The sequence below is a fragment of the Lissotriton vulgaris genome, unplaced genomic scaffold, assembly GCF_964263255.1.
Source record: "Lissotriton vulgaris unplaced genomic scaffold, aLisVul1.2 SCAFFOLD_3172, whole genome shotgun sequence".
Classification (NCBI taxonomy): Eukaryota; Metazoa; Chordata; class Amphibia; order Caudata; family Salamandridae; genus Lissotriton; species Lissotriton vulgaris.
Window position 1 is genome coordinate 199,653 of NW_028252339.1, and position 18,235 is coordinate 217,887.

The 18,235-nt window shown below is 43.2% G+C and overlaps 1 protein-coding gene across 1 annotated transcript in view; it reads right to left on the minus strand.

Moving 5' to 3' along the window:
• Positions 1–18,235, minus strand: part of LOC147662586 (E3 ubiquitin-protein ligase NEURL1-like) — a gene marked incomplete at its 3' end in the record, with an annotated part of 229,345 nt that overhangs the window by 195,158 nt on the left and 15,952 nt on the right. Inside the window, exon 3 of the mRNA XM_086951063.1 lies at positions 2,698–2,942. Coding sequence (XP_086807189.1) covers positions 2,698–2,942 — 245 coding nt within the window. The remainder of the gene's footprint in view (positions 1–2,697; positions 2,943–18,235) is intronic.

The window sequence follows — 18,235 nt, forward strand, 5'->3', positions numbered from 1 at the left end:
TGATTAATCAGTGGGCCACAATGTAAGTTACGTGAATCCGCATATAGTTTAGGAATGTTCAGAGGTTGAATTTGTATTCAAAATAATTTAACTAACTGCGGTGACGTGAAATACTAACAGCGGTGTTGCCGGAGAGACACTTCAGTACATGGTCACATTAGCTTTGCTGTGATGTGAACATGCTATTGTTATTATTCGTCAGTCTTCCATTGCTCTACGGTTTTGATATTGGTCCATCATTTCCTGAGCATTAAACTTACTGAAATTCTGCGGGCCACTCGGGATCATTGGGTGGTAGTTTCATGAGGCGTTGCTGGTCACAGGCTCACCATAAACAATATTCCTTTGAGACTTCGATTACCAGAGCTGCAAGTTTCCTAAATTCATTACACAAGCAAGGGTACATTGAATGAGACTCTTGCAGCTGTTCATATTGCAGGTGACCCCTTGCACAGATGGGCAAAAGTTGGTATTCAGTTAATGAAAATTAAAAATCTGATTGATGAACGTCACAATTTTCCTGCTCAAGAAAATGAATTTACCTATTTTTCCACAAAAAATGACACCTCTTCTCTTATTGATCATTGCCTCCTCTGAGATTTGCTGATAAATTAGGTAGATGAAATCAGAATACTGTAGCGTCCTCCCCAGCCCCGGAGCTTGCAAATGAACACGCCAGACACGGAGCTCCACAGCCGACAACCTATTTCTTTCATATATGATCACAAACTGCACACATTACGCCATGATTTTATTAGCCACACCTTAACACCTCCCAACAGATCACTCAACTTCCTTTTCAGAGTCCGTCCACAATCACGAGGGTCCTAGCGCATCCGAATATCAAAGACATTACAAATGTATTAGTACAGCTCAATCTCCCCTGTGAGCGAATATTTCACGAGTGACCATTAATAAATGTAGCTTTTAAAACACATAAACAGGGGGAACTTTACGTTGACATGGGACGCGTACATCAAAAGCATACACATTTCACAGGTGGCTGAAATCCTGAAGTCTCATAAGAAAGGTTTAGATATGCTTGAAAACGTTTAAAGAGCTTTAGAGAGACTACATTAATCCTCTGGGGTACCTAGGACTAATGCTGTCACTGCAGAGAGGATAAATAAGTTATATTTATCCATCTGTTTAGGAAACAATTCTATTATTGGTCAGTAAGATGAATGCTAGGAAATATGGTATGGCTGAGAGGCCTGATAAGGTATTCTCATGAAAGGACTGGACTATGAAAGAGATTCACACGACTAAAACACGAGAAAGTACCAGGTAGATGAAATAGCACATAATTAATTTTACAACTTTATTGTGATCACACCACTTTTGACATACCCTCGGTTTTAGTTCTGCGTGCCATGATTTCTTTACTCCAGCCTGGAACGATGATGCAGGACCCAATATGAGATAGGGAAGGCTGCTGTTTACAAACATTTTATAATTCATGCCTCATCTATTTAGTGTGTAGAAGGAGGCAATTACAGCCACTGACCTATCTCTGACAATGCCCATGATATATTACTTAAGCTGTCAAGCCACCATAGTTGTGCTCCTGCTGAAGATCATATTTGTTTATCAAAATGGATAATTAGACTGTATATCAAGTTACTTCTTTGATATTGCTCTGGTCCTACCGTATCAGCCTGGCCTTACATTAGGACGATCGACTGTAATCTGAGGAGGATATTTGCAAGCATCCATCAGTTCAGGTAATCAGGGGCGGCTCTAGGCTCATGGTGGCCCTGGGCAGGGAGCGTAGGTAGGGGGCCCCGGAAGAGGGGGTCTGAGCGGGGAGGAGCGCGGAGGCCAGTGAAGAGGAGGGGTCAGGGTGTTTGGAAGTGGAACAGAGCCGGAGGCCGCCAAATCCCTGCCAGGGGCCGCCACGCAAATATGTATCCATCCTCAGAGGATTATTATATTAAGGATATATATTGGCGTGGTGGCCCCTGGGGTTTGGTGGCCCTGTGCAGGTGCACAGCTTGCACCTGCCTAAGGCCGCCCCTGAGGTAATCACTTAATGCTAGACACTGATAACATGGTTTGCCTCCATATATTTGAAGTCCTTTGCATTCTTGTGCTTGGGAAATTGGTTCTTTCCTTGATATATCTTCTGCATAGTAGTCAATCCAATTTGAATTTGCTCATAAATGTGTACGCCCTGTCTGATTTCCACGCGCTGGTATCTATTGTCGGCTTGGTGTAGGATGGCTGCAGGGGTGTGGTTTCAGAAGCTCTACTCCCACAGCCCCATATTTTGAGCCCCCTCAAGAATGCTAATTTCTGTTTGAAGGGAATTTAGATGAACTCCAAAGTCAATGGGAATCAAATGTTTTGGGGAGTAATTTCTGTGGACTGTACTTATCACACTGGATAGATTCAATGAGATGTCGGAGGCTTTCATTGGTAAGATGATCATACTACAGCTGAAAACTAGAATTAATGGTGCTGTACTAACAAGAGCTCTCCCCTGCCTCCCATGAATGACTGGCCAATTTGCTGGCTCAAAATCATGATTTTAGAGCTCCAGTCTAAAAATCGTCACATGACTAATGAGTGGTTAATGCGAAATTGGCCAATAGAAAAGTTATCACGGCACAGTGGCTCAGGACAAACTTTTGAGGACACGTACAACAGGTGCAGGTAATATGAGACAAAAGATGATGAAGCAGGTGGGCACCATACCTTCAGCCTGACTTGCTCGTAGATGACAACTGGCCTGTTGCTGAAGGTGATGGCATTGCAGAAACTCGCTTGCCTCTTCACTGCTTTCTGCGTTGGGTCCATGACGATCTGCGCTCCCTTGGCATGAGGATGGAAAAGCAGTGGACTGACTGGCAAAGAAGCGTACTGAGGAATCGGCATACAATGCTTCTGCTTGTGGTGGCATCGGTGAGCAGTAGAGGCTGGAAATGGCCCACCTATAGAATCTAAAAGAAAATCACATTCCTCTGTAAAACTTAATTGGCAGTAAGCAAAAATGTAGCATTTGTCCATTTGACACACTGCACAACAGTGAACTATGTAGTATGTAACAGGTGGATGGCAACTTGTGTCATTGCCTCAGCATATTTTAAAACAGTTAATTAAAATATTAAGAATACAAATAAATACTTTACGTTGTAGCTTATCCGGTTATTTGTAGGGAAATATGCACAAATGGGAGGTACAGTGGTCTAAAGAAAGTAATGACTGTGAGAGTCATTACGTACAGGCTACTGTATTACATCTAGCAGAAAGAGCTTTTCTCTCGAGGATCCAGCATGACCATTTATACGAAGGCAGGAGGAGAGCCACAGTGCTACGTCTGAGGCTATTACCATTGGAGGATGGTGGTGGAAAACACTGCGTAATGATTTGGGAATGAACGTGCGAAATTCACAATTTTTCAGGAATACAACTCGAAATTACACAAACTTTTGCAAAATGTAAATCTGACACTTACTGCAACATTTTAGCATGAAAATGCATCCTTGAATTCATTTTGGACTTGAGGAAGCATTTCATGCTAAAATATAGCACAAAAAACGCAAACGTCGGCAACACAAGCTGCTTACATTCTGGTAATTCTCGTTTGTCTGCGCTCCACCGATATAATTTCACTCCAAAAGCAGTGTAATCCTGCAACATGGTGTATTTGTATTTGTATTTAATTTGTATTTAAATTTATATAGCGCGTATATCACCGATAGGTCTCATAGCGCTTGCAGAAATTCCGGAGGGAGGTGTGTTAGAAAGATTACTGTAATTACTGTGTAATTTTGTCTAATGTGAAAATACCAAAATTAAAACAATTGCCCCACTGTAATTTAAATTATGCTTAGGCCTAGATATGAGCAATCAGGACGGCATCTGACACAACCTCCGCCTATTTATTTAAAATACTATTTATTAATTTCTGTAGAAAAGATTACAAGAGTATCAGGCTGTTGGACGTGGCCCTCTCAGCATGGTCATCCCCAGACATTTTGCCTTCCTCCTATATTTTTTTTTTATGAATTTGTTTTTATTGGCCTTAGGCCTCTGTGCACTTTACCCTTGCAAACCAGTCCCAGTGATTGTGCTCTCTCCCTAAAACATGGTTTCAACTGTCTTACACTCAACTGGAATACTTAATTTTCCTGTAAATCCCTTGTAGAGTGGTTTACCATATGCCAATTAAATGCTACCAGTGGGCCTGCAGCACTAATTGTTCCACCTACTTAAGTAGCACCTTTAAACATCTCCCAGATTTGCCACTGCAGTCTGAATGCAGTTTGGAACTGCATATCAACTTGGCATTAAAACCCCCTTGCCAAGCCTTAAACCACCCTTTATTACATATATGTCACCCCTGAGGTAAACAGTAGGTAGCCCTTATGGCAAGGTGCTGTGCTATTAAAAGTTTGGATTTGTACTTTTAAGTTTTAGATGTCTTGGTAGTAAAAAACTCATAAATTCATTTTTCACTACTGTGAGGCCTATAACTCCCAACGGATAACATTGGAGACTCCTTATTACATTTAATAAGATGTTATTTTCCAAATTGGAGTTGGTCGATATATCATGTTTGGTGTCCCTGGGATTGGAATGTAAAATCCTCACTTATGGTGAAGTAGGATTTTGAATTACAATTTTGAAAATGGCTTTTAGAAATTTAGATTAAAACCACAATAGTTTGGGTACCAATTGTTTACAAACAACATATACAATTAAGCAAAGGACAAAGAAAGTGCTCACTAAAGAAATTCCTTCAAAGCGAAAGGTTTTGTTATTGGAGCCTTTAGTGGCTAGATAGTAATGCTGCAGCAGTCTGAGGTGAACGTGCCTCCAGGGAAATGTAAAAAAAAATTGCACCGGCACATTGTTCATGTCATATGCAGAGAAGAGATTTGATCTAGTCCTATTTTCCAAACCGGTGGTTGTTTACACGCGGTGATACGAGAACTCTTGTTTTCAGAAATATTAAAGCTGAGATGGTTGTGAATTGTTCTACACTGTGGTTGAACATGTTTGGGTGTAACTGACAGTTACACTTTGTGAATTTCTCTGAGACAGTCACACAGTGGAGGAATCAGATGCCCTGGGTGGGCCATCTGCTGACAGAATGGGGGATGGAGCTTGGTACAGCCCCACTTGCAACTGAGCAGCTTGTGCTCTGGCTTCACACAAAGGGTCTAACGATTATTATCACAACAGTCAGTTTGGAGCCAGTGTAGGGGAGGCAGGGGATTCCATGCACTTCAAAGACACTGTCTGGAAGCTTCTTCCAACTTCCACAACCAGGGCACCGGGGTCTAAAAAAGGGTCAACAGACACCAACGTTTCTGTACACTTTTGGACTGGTGGATGCACTAACAGGAAGGACTACTGTGAGGCTACAAGAACTGCTGCTTTGAAGGAACTGCTGCTCTGCTGTGGGGACCTGCGACTTGCTGCCCTCTTGCCTGAGAAAGAAGAACTGAACCTGCAACTTCAGCTTGAACCAAGGACTCCAGAGTGACTCCTAGAGCTAGTTTGCTGGCCTCCTGATCTGAGCCTCAGGGACATAAAAAGGCTGCCCAACCAGCTCCTGGACCCAGTTGCAGCCAGTTTCTGACCCCCTAAGTGGTGTCTCTCAGGTCCTGGACCCTTGATGTGGCTCAAAGGCTTTAAAATCAAGCTTTTAGGATCTATTTGACCATGAATGCTCCTGCTCACACCAAGACCATGCTGCTTACACCGAAGTTCATCGCAAGCCCCACCAACTCGTGTCTTTACAGAGCAAGCACCGATCGCCCATGGAAGACCACCGATGCAAAGCTCCAGCCTACCTGTCCGCCAAACCTGGCATGCTATTCGCACCACAACAAACACCCAACACGCTCTCCTTGCGCCATGTAGCCCTCTCAAATGCAAATGATACTCTGGGCTCAAAACTTGAGATGGTAAACCTTCAGCATGAATATTCTAGGACTGTGTATCTGACATCGCAGTCAGCCTAAACTTTGGACTTTGATCCGGTCCAACAAAACCAGAAATCCCCGGTTGGTGAGTTAGACACTTATGTGCTGTTTTTCACTTTATTCTTTAAAAATTTACAACTCTGGGTGTACTGATTGGATTCTTGTTGTGTTCTAGTTTTAGTTACTGAAATCTGCACTTCTAACTTGGTGTGGTATACATTTTGTGTGGTGGTTTTTACTTTATTACTATTTGAAGTGTTGCACAAATACTTTACACATTCCCTCTAAGTTAAACATGACTGCTCTGTGCCAAGCTACCAAAGGGTTGAGCACAGGTTAATTTGGGGTTTGACCATGAGAGGGATTGTGGTTGCTGCTTGACCAGGGCTCACACCTCATTCAACCACCAACCCAATTTCTTACACAGGCCATGCACAATAGGCCAAAACAAAATTGATGAGTATTTTTTTTGTCTGAGCCAGTCAGTAACATACAAACTTGGACCTATATTCCTGCCCTGTTAAGCAAGACCAACAGGTGATACAGGGCTCAGAAACGAAGGCCCCATACTCCAGGTTCGGCGAGGACCCCTAGAATCGTTCTCGACCATGCCAGATTTTGCATGCTTGTTTACCACTCGTGATTTTGGAAATATAGGTTTCTTTTTATCTGTTTGCCCATGCATTACCTTGGCGTTTCTTGTTGGAGATTTACAGTGGCGTAGCTAGACCTTTTGCCGTCAGTGGCGGTCCCTGCGCTTGCTGCCCGAGGCAGCTGCATGTAACAGCAGGGGGTGCTGGCGGTCTATACGTTTTCCGCCCGCAACAGCCACATGCAAGGGGGGGAGCAGTGGGGGGAGAGCCTGCTGCCTCCAAAACATGAACCACCAGGGGTGGACCGCCCCCCCCTTGCTACTGGAGATTCATTGGGGTCTTGAATGTTAAGTGGGTGCGTAGGGCGTGGCACTTGGATTGTTTCAATGGCTATGGATGGACTTTATCAAGTGGCAACTGTAATTCCACTCAACCAGTATAAACACTAAGGGCATTAAAAACATAACCCCCTGTCCGCCCACCAGACAATACTGATTGTACAATCAGAAGGATCCGTCACTTTCCTCAGCTTTCTTAGCCACATGAAAGGGATTATGTACTGCCCTTAGCCTTCAGTTTCCCTCAAGCCTGAAGCCTTCCATATGACATTAATCGTAAATCGCTATTTTATCATTAACAAAAGCATATCAAACAGGCTGCAGCTGGGGATATAATGTCCCGTACAGTTTAAAAAGCATACGTTTTGAGACTATTGGTAAGTATTTTTACTAAAATAAGCTTTGTGTCTTTTAACCGGTATTTAATTTGTTTAGTGTATTGTTTGAAAATGTTATGTTCTGTATTAGCACCCAAGACTATCATGCTTACAGCAGTCTTTGGCATTTCAGAATTAATATTTATAGAGCGCATGATTATTGAGTAACGCTTCTTGGTGCTACGAGACCAAATGAAAGGAGAGAGGCCATTGGTTGCCACTGTGAAGTGAAATGGCTTGGCCACCGTGAAAAATTGTCCTGATTTTAGGAGCCAGTAAGAGTCCTTCCAGAGGCATATCTGAGGGTTCTGAAAGGAACGTGAGAGGTGGAAAGTTTCTGGAGTCTACATACACTTTTGAAGACTTTGTGTAACTTTAGTTTAGTTAAAGATACAGGGGCAGATTTATGTTAACTGGCGCATCCCCAGGGATGCGCCAGTTAACATGTGCCACAGTGCGCCACAGCTCCGCCAGCCATGGTGCGCCGCATTTATAATGCGGCGCACCATGGTGCAAAAACGGCACAGATGCGTGACGCATCTGTGCCGGAATTGTGTCACATTGCTGGAGTTGCGTCGCAAGCGTGACGCAGCTCCAGCAAGGCTCGGGGGTGCCCCATTTTAACAATGCTGCGTCAAAACCTACGCCTGCTTCAAGCAGGCGCAGGCTTTTGACGCAGCATTGGCTTAAAAGTGACTGAGTGAAATCTCATAGATTTCACTCACCCACTTTTGTGAGGCGCACCTGCCCCGGAACGCCCTCGCTGCGCCGGAACGCCCACAAGCGGCGCAGGGCTTTACAACGTGACGCATCTGCCTAGATGCGTCACGTTGTAAATCGTTCGTAGGGATGCGCCACGTTTACGCCGTCTTGCGTGACGCAACAGGGGCGTAAACGTGGCGCAAGGGCCTCATAAATCTGCCGCACAGTCTGTCGGGCACCCAGATTGTTCCTGTCCACGTCGTCTCTCAAGCAGTCCCTGGATGGGTATTTCGCTGGGTGTAATCTAATTTTCCTGCATTTCATGATGTAATAATGAGTGAACTTGTTTTCCAGCAGACTCATCCTCTCTATTTTCTTAGTATATACTAGTGTCCCCTGGGCGTATCCTCTCCAGTTTCATAGTCTCCTTTCGTGTTGCTTTTTTGTGAAGCGTTTGATTAGCCCTCTGAATGGCTGTAATTATATATATATATTTATCAGTCATGAGTATCGCACTGGTGTGTACTACAAGAATGAGCTGTGGGCCATCACCTGAAAAGACGCCCCTTCTTTCCATGATGTTTACTTCATTTCCAGAGCTATTCTGTTGTCTGCTACAGCAAATCTCTTGATTCTCCTGCATGTTGCTTGGTTTTCATACATGCTCTTGTGATTATCTCTCAGATTCGTCAGATGTCAAGCGATGTGTAAAAGTCAGTGCCCTCCCCTGAGACACTCAGCACCTCCTTTCTGTAGGGATATTAATTGTAGCCAGTGACTCCAAGTAACAGCCCTGCTCAACTTTATTTCCAGCTTGCCACACATTGCTGTACACCTCCCTGGCCCACCGGACTGCTTCCTTATGCTGTTTCTCCAGGCCCATCTGTTTGCGGCTGAGGAATCCAGCCTTGCCTCTGGGACAAACTCGACACCGTTCGCCATCTTGCGTCCACTGTTATTCTGGTGAGAAGGGAGCCCCTATCATTCTCAGCCTGTGAATCGAATTATTGTGAGTTTGTTTAGGGTTGCTTATGACCTGAATTTGAAGGTACTCACACCCAACTACCCTTCGAGACAGTTCTATTGGCGATGCTGAGCTATGCAAATCTCTCTAAGCAAGAACAAATACAAAGTAATATGACGTAGTGTTCACCTAATGTTCGCCTGTCTCCCTGCTCTCCTCCCTCAGTGGGAATCCCATTGCTTAATCTCCGGGGCGGCTGTCTTGATCCTGACAGATATGGGTCCTTCTTACATGCTGGCAGATGACACCACTCTTTAAATGGATCCTCGAGGAATCATTCACACAGTATCCACATGGTTGTAGAAAACAAGTTTTACTAGGTTCATAAAACAGTACAAATACTTAGGGGAACTGGCTAAACCGGAAAAACTGCTGAGTCTCAAAATATTAGTTAAACAAAACGTATGTGGGAGCAGATTACCATAAAACTGCAGTGGCAACCACCAACTGCTTAAAGCCAGAGCAAACAGTATCTGCCCTAAATACAGCTTTTTTACGTTGCTAAAACTTCAATTTGCATTCTAATGTATAATGATATCATAAACAGATGATACAAGCAAATAGAACCGCTATAATAATCTGACATTTTTTAAATGTTCAAGGGGGGGGTGGGTGGAGGGCGAGGCCCTCACACTTTTTTAAAATCGTTTCTTCAACTCCTTTCCAAGGTGCCCGCTTAAAAAGTTACCATTTTTGAACCCCCTCCCTTAACAAGCCCACAGCATCCTTTTATGGTGTCATTAAATGAACAAACCTCCTTGTCGGTATTTTAACTATAAAAGTGTAACAGATTGGGAGGAGAGATCAATCTATATTTCAATTTTTTTTTAACGAAAGGAAGCATCACAGATGGTGCTAACTGCTGCACAATTTCACTAATTTCACAGGCCAGGAAAATACTGCACAGGATAATTCAATGGGAAACTGAGAGCCCTACATGGAAAGAGAATTACTGGATGTGCGAACTGGATTCAGAAAAACCTGAGCAACAAGAAACATTATTGCAGATAATTGAAAAACAATCAAGGAATACCAAAAACGAATTCAACGTAACCTTACAGACTACAGAAAGGCCTTTGATGTAGTCGACTACGTAAAATTGTGGGCCCTCCCTAGGAAAAGGGGTGTCCCCAGACCATCTCATTGTTCTCAGGCATAACCTTTACACTGGACAAGAAGCTACAATCTAGCCAGAACATGGTGGAACAGACTAGTGCTTCACTAAAACAAGGGCATGATAAGCCTTTTTTTCTTTTAACGAACCTATTCAATAAGTATGCATACATAATGCGAAAAGGTGGTCTGGACATGAACATGGATTCAAGATTTGAGGATTTCAATATCAACAGCATTCCTACTCTCAGCTGAACGTCAAGGCGAACCCTCGTAATAAAAGTCAAGGAGGATTTTGAAAGATTGCCACTATGATTAAATGTAACAAAAAGACCAAGGAGATGACAACAGGTGTAGTAACCAAGTTTAAAGTGGATGGCGGACAGCTTCTCTCTTCTGGAATCAACCATCAATAATAGACGGGCCAGCTATGAAAGCATCTATATAGATTAGTACTGGGGAAAGCTATGATGAAAGAACTGGGTTTTAGCATTATGGCCCGCTCGCCTTTTCCTGGTGGGCTGGACACTATGGGACTGCTTTTGCAGAGGGTTGGGCTGCCATGACCCAGTCATACTGCCTTATCACCATTCTACTTGCAGCCTCTTACAATATGGAGCTGGTCTGACTATTCTTGCCAGGGCTGATTGTAGTCTCCAGTTCAACCTTGGATGAAAGACTGTGAACATGATTTCAAATGCACTGATGTATCTACAAGACAAAAGGTCAGAATTCTACAAGAGATAGTATTCCTCGTTATACTGTGTGGATAAAAACATTGGAAAATGAAGAAACGGAACAAGAACAACATAGATGCCTTTGAACTGTGGTAATGTAGGGCACTTATAAGATTATCATGGTAAGCCTGGAAAACAAGCTGATGTATCCTCATCAAATCAGCAGAACTTTCACATGAAAAACCAATTACAAGTTGGAGCTCTCATACGTTGGAGTCCCTGGACAAGACTGTAATGCTGGAAACATCAAAGGAAAAAGTGGAACAGGACAACCAGACTCAAAAATGAAAGTAATAAACACACCATGGAGGAATCTGAAGATCCAAACAGAAGACAGTATTCTGGAGACAGCGTAACTATGTGGTGACTGCCATAGACTCGAATGCACCTACTAACTGATTGTGATGTCGCTGGTCTGGCGGGAATCAACTACGGTAAGCAGTATCTAGACATAGTTATGCTGTTTAGGGCTGGCTAGCCTAGAGGCAGCCTTAAGAGCGGGGCAGGAGCTTATTTCATATTAAAAACAACAGAAGAGTAAGAGAGGTGTTTGCGATGCTCCCTTTGTTGAGCAGTCTCTTTACATCAGTTTAGCATGTGATTATTTGTTGTATACCTCTTCCACTGAAGTGTTTCCAAGGCATTGCATTTAGTGAAGTATCCCCTGCAGCCACTGCTTTAGTATTATTCACCTTTTGAAACAGTAAACTCTTCATCTGTTCAGTTGGCAAGATTATACGGTATTTGACCCGTTTGCGAATCATTTCACTGGAAGAGCATCTGTGAGCACTTGTGATACAAGCATTTGTTTCTAATGGCAAAGAAATCTGTCTCACTCGCAGCAGACTTGTGTAAGGAGCCCCTATGCGCCTGCCCACCAGCAGTAATCCAGCGGCTATTTTGGAGGGCGAAAACCACTTGCACTTCAATAAGATTCACTGCAGGCCTTTGTGGTGGGTGTAGATAATTGGGGTTCAATACGCAAGAACTGTCTTGCAAGCACCCCAAGGATGCTATAAACACCTGGTCCACGGGAACCATGTATTTATGTAAGGCAGTAACCACAAAGCAAACGGTAGCAAGAAAAGTCATATACATTGTAGGAAAGTTGCTACATATGCCAGCAGCATCGTGGTAATTTTCCAGAATTTGTCTAAATAAGGAATCCTACTCCTTCCGATTTCATTCGTAGAATACTTGAGGATAGCGTGTATAAGGCTGACCCAGAGTGCATCACATCTAATGATTGCATACTGTCTCCAAAATGGCTGCCTTTGCTTCGCCACTCCCTCTGACCTCATCACTACTGCATGACACTTGACATGAACTTGGCGGCTCTTGTGGATCTCTTCTCATCCTTCCGCAACATGTTGAAGGCTGTCATCTGCCTCGGTTTCAAAAGAGAGGGTACCCCACTTTCACCAGGGAACAGGGTAACAAGACAGTAAGTCTAAAAGGGATCCCTGGAGTCAGCTTGTTTACCACCCACCTGTCAGGCCAGGGGGAAGGACCTATAGTCCACTATACATCAAAGAACATGTAAGGATTTCCACAAAGAAATAAAATCGTTCACAATCTAATTTTATTAAAAACCAATATCTGAGCAATAAAATACACGTCAAATTAATACAAGACAATTTAAAATCCACCGACGCAATTTTTCTGACATAAAGAATCCTATCAGGGCCTGGTAAACTCTAGAAGGATACTCAACACTATCACTAGTGTTTACTTAAAATAAGCTGCTTTAGGCCTGTGGATCTATTTAACACAGAGTGGCAAAGACATTCGGGAGCCACAATAACAAGAGGGGTTTGTCAAAGTACATTGTTTTGTTTTTTGATGTCCATCAAATGCTGAAATGTCGTATATGTGTGTACCTTAGTTGTGAAAAACTTTTTTAATTGTGTGCATTGTCTTCAATTGTTTATGTTTATTTCAAGGAACATCCCTTGGATTTTAAATTGTCTTGTATTAATTTGACGTGTATTTTATTGCTCAGATATTGGTTTTTAATAAAATTAGATTGTGAACGATTTTATTTCTTTGTGGAAATCCTTACATGTTCTTTGATGTATAGTGGACTATAGGTCCTTCCCCCTGGCCTGACAGGTGGGTGGTAAACAAGCTGACTCCAGGGATCCCTTTTAGACTTACTGTCATCTGCCTCATACAGCTGCCACCCTGCTTAAGTCTTGCATAATGTGACTGCATGTCATGCATGTGCCCCCCAATCTAAAGCCAAATCTAAGCTTGGGCATATGACTTGTGCCACTGTTGATCCCAAGGAACTGTTAATGGTGAAGGAGACGTTAAACAAAACCATAGAGGAGACATTCTGCTGCCAAGAGCTATCCTCTGCATCTCTTGTCCCTCATTCACAATACAGTCATCCGCGTTTCTATAGCCTCCAACAAAAACAGCAGAGAGGCTTAATGTGTAAACACTGAACTAGACATTAATGTCCTATTGGGATGAATTGAAACTAGGCTAATCCTGGCGCTCATAGATTTGCATATTAGTTTTGTGACATAGGCTATGATCAGTAGCGGTGCTCAAGGGGAGGGAATCACCCAAACCCTCCAAATTTTGACCCTAAGGTTGTTTCTTAAATCAAACAACATTCCTTAGTGCTTCTGAGTTACACTCGTCAGAATGATTGTGGTAGAATTCGCAGGAACTGTACTCGCTTTCAGGAGAGGACCGGGATTTTGGGAGTATCATAGCTCACTATAATTGACTGGACCGAATTCAGTGCAATCTCAATCCTGATATCAGGGCATAAACTACTCTGGAGATACTTGCTTACTTGGAATAGGACATTGTAGTATGTGACCAGCCGGGTCAGAAGGAGAACCGGCAGAGAGGTGAGAGGAATGGAGTGATTTGGAGAGCCGTACAACCCTGAAGAAGAAGCAGGTATTTTCCTATGAACAGGGCCAGCTTTAGAGCTGGTGGCGCCCGGTGTGACAATAATTTTTGGCGCCACCGCACCCTATGATCGCCTCCTTGGATTCTCTCACTAGCACAGGGCAAACATGCCCCTCATCTCTCCAATCATAAGTTATTGCTAAACACAGTGCCCCTCTAAGCTCAGCAACCCCCTCCTAGGTCAGCGCCCAGTGCGATCGCACCAGTCGCACTGCCCTAAAGCCGGCCCTGCCTATCGACGAAACATGTGTTGACTGGGCGAAATGAATTAAAGACGACGAACTGAAAATAACGCATCGCTCTTTCTTGTGCAATCATTAGAATTCTATGCTATATTTTTTGAATGCGTGTGCTAACGATTGTACTGGACTAGACATTTTCAGGGTGCAGCAGGAGATGGTAGGACTGCATTTCTCTACCCTATGGTGAGAAGTGTCCACAGCATTTTTTTTTTGGCTCAGTGTGTCCCTTTTTTCCCATGGCTTCAGTTGTTACAGTGTCTATTTACTTTACTGCAGCAGATGTTGTTCCACTGTGGAGCAACAGTGTTGCAGAGGTGGCAACCTCTTTAATGCAATCTCCTCTGAGATACCTTTAATCCAAACTAAAGACCGCAGCAGAGCTCTGTCATCCCCAGATCAACACTGCGGCTCCCCCCAATTTTCACTCTCAGTCGTACAATCCCATAATTAACGTTATACAAGTCACAAAGGTATAGTAACAGCATTGCCGTACAAAAGTGAAAAATGAAATAGGATTGTGGCAACAGAGACACAGGATATATACAGCCTGATTCATCAACGACCCGTTTTGCGAGTCTATAATAGCGATTCATAAGGAATCGCTATTACAGGCTCGCAAAACGGGATTCATGTAGGAATCGCAAAAAAAATGCGATTCCTACATAGTCCTTATTTGCGATTAGCAAATTGCTAATCGCAAATAAGGAATAACTCCCCATTCATTCCTATGGGCCAAAAGGCCCATAGGAATGAATGGGGAGTATTCCTTATTTGCGATTAGCAATTTGCTAATCGCAAATAAGATAGCGATTTAAAGGGTGCCAGGGGTGTCCAAAGGACACCCTGTAGCACCCCTAAATGCAAATTCAAACAGGTGTTGCGCACACACATGTCCAAAGGACATGTGTGTGTGCAACATGCAACTTAGAAAAATGCTTTGACCTCGCGGTAAATAGCGGGCCGAAATTGCGAATTCGCAATTTTAAAATGGATGATGAATTGCATTTAAGGAATCTCAAATAGAGATTCCTTAAATGTAATTCCTCACAAAATTGCGAAATCGCTATTACCGATTTTTGCATTTGGGATGATGAATCCCAAATGCAAAAATTGCACTCGAAAAGGGCCAGATTCTCCGAATCTGGCCCTTTGAGAGCGCATTTCAGCTTGATGAATCAGGCTGATAGTCTCTGATACAATATTTGTGTCAGAATTGTATTGAAATTTTCCACTTGTTTCCTTTGCAAACCAGCACAATGAACAGCTACCACAATTGTAAAAGCCTTTTTTTTTAGACAATCTAATTTAAATCTAAGGACTATTTCTCCAATGTTAACTTGGACTGATACTATCTCTCAATGTGGTACCTCTACGAAAAGTAATTCTCCGGAGTGTTGTTATCCACCGTGCTGTCGAAAGGTATCAGACTAGCACTTGCCAGTGTTTATGAAGCACCTGGATAAAATTTACAATTTTATTAACGCAGTTAATCTAGGGACTTCCTGTTTGTGGGTTACCTTCTCCCTACCTTTAGCGTCCAGTGCAGATGTCCTATCAATTCGCAGCACACTCTTTCCTGCACTCTCTGTAAGGTTGTCATCTAACGCTCTCTTTTAAAAAAATATATATATTTTTATTTGCATTTTCAACCAATACAAAACAGCTATCAAGTCACATTTAATCACAATGACACATATTCTTCACACACAGTCATACACATGCTATGGGCACTTTCCTTTGCAGTCTGAGGAGTCAGAAAGTGGGAGAAGTGTTATACAAGCAACCGACTTGACATGGCTGCGCACAAACATAGCATATATTCAAATATCCTGGGAGAGGCACAGCATATATCCACGTGTATTCAACAATGTATTGATTTTAAATATGTAAATGTTCCTTCTAGCTCCATGGCTGTTGTAAGGAAATTAACCCAACTGACTAAACGTGTTGGATGGAGGACCTGTGGAAGGAACAAAGGTTTACTAGAATTCTATGTCTTGGCATGTGAAAGAAATGTTATAGGCCAAATTTGAAAAATAAATATGATACAGACACTAGTGTGCAAGCAGTCATATTGAAGCTGAGGGTATTGCTGGCTAAGCCTGAAAGGGGAGGGGAGCTTGCTGAGCGTGGGAAGTTTGTTACACCAGGGAAAGGTTACATCAACCAGGCCTGGAGAAGCTAGGCAACCTTTAACAACCACAGATAATTGCATTCATTTCACTGGCCTCCCATGGTTGAGAGGTTAAGACACTCAGACAGGAGTGGAATGTGTGCCTTGCAAATTTCTGTGGGTCTCTGTGTATTATTATTACTTTGTCACTAGTATGGCTCAGTGCACACTACTCCCAGCCACTCTCCTGTGGTAGTCACAGTGTCATTAGCCCATATTGTCTTGGAGCAGAAGCTGTTTTTTCACTGAAAGCTGAACAAATTTACAGTGTTTCAACGTATTGGGCTGCACCAACTCTGCACTGGTGCCTCTTCTGCAGCTGCTCAGTTTTGGTGTTGGGAAAGTTAAAATCCAGGTGTGAAAAATAAAAGAGTTGCAGTGTACACTCCATGCCGCTCTATCTCAGTCACCCGGAACACGGTGGACCATTATTCATTTCTAGATATAATCACAAACTGCACCAGCCAGGGAGCACGTAAGGAGCCAATGACAGTCTTCTAGGTCAACTGAACCAGAACCTGTCTTGGCGTGGAAGGACAGTTGCAGTTTTCCTCCTACAGTCCCCTCAGATGATGCAGTGACGGCACTCAATGGTAGAGCTCCATCAGATGTTCGCAGTATATAGAAGGCACTTACCAACAGTTATGGGCATGTGGGGAGAGGCCAAATCCTTTTTCTTAACAGTACATTCCAGAAAAACCAATAACAATTGCACTGGGTGCCCTACATACCAATCAAAGATGGATGTTTCCCCATCACTCTGCTTTGAAGCCTTTCAAAACCAAGATGCATCCTATGTTTCCTGTAAGTCACTTCCAGATCGTGGTGCTGTCGTTTTCAGTTTTTCCAAACATATAAGACTGACTGTTTTGCAATGCACCACCTTTAGCATCACACAACATTTTCCAGCGAGTTCTTTGCACCCCTGTTGCTTATATTTGTATCCCCTGGTTTCAGTTGTTTATCGCCAGGTCACTGCATCTGTTATCCTATCGTCTCTGATATACTTTGTCCTCGACCTCTCTTGCCTAGACGTGTTTTTTTGCCACAGTAGATTTTTTTGTTCAGGTGCTGTGGTCCTCCTTAGTCGATACCTGTCTTTCCACACTTCTTTCTATGCCTACCAGGGCACCATGGCTACCGGAAGGGGTTGCCATTTCCTTGAGCAAGCTAAGTCAGGGAAAAAGGGAGCCGTTATTTGGTCATGCACTTGTCTACTTAGAAGGATGTGATGTGACTGAGATAACAGCAGGGAAAGAAGGTGTTGGCGATTTGCATGCACCCACAATGCATGAAACCTGAAACATTGCACATATAGACAAACACGGGTAGGTAAACACATACTCTGCACGCTCACATGCGGGGCATATGTAATGACACACATTCTTCACACACACAGTCATACACATGCTATGGGCACTTTCCTTTGCAGTCTGAGGAGCCAGAAAGTGGGAGAAGTGCTATACAAGCACCGACTTGACATGGCTGCGCACAAACATACAAACATAGCATATATTCACAGATATCCTGGGACAGGCACAGATTAAATCCACTTGTATTCAACAATGAAATCATTCCAGTGCCTAGAGGCTTTTCAGAGTGTTGTGCGTTCTCTACTAAATATGTTACACAATTTCCATGCATCTTACCATAATCCAATATTACACCTTTTCATTGTGATCTGCCTGTATTTCCGTTTGTGCTCTAGAGATGCAACTGTATGCGCACGGGTGCGTGTCTGTGTTTGCCTGGCTTGGCACATTAAAGCCCCATCGCCGGACTTTGCTAAAGCTTGTTAATAAAACTTGCTTGGTATTACCAGCACGATTGTATGATAAGATCAGTCAATTCTTCCGTAAAGGAAATGTTGTTACCTGGGGGGTGGTAGATGACGTGTAACCGGGTAGTGGGGGAGCCCATTATGTTAGCAAGCTCTGAAAGCACGCGCCCTGAGCTGGATCCTTCAATGATGTCATCATGCAAGCAGCTGAGTGGACATAGGCTGGGGTTAGGACTCAGACTTGAAGTGGATTTGTGCTTTTATCAAAACCTGGAAACCGGACTCAGGG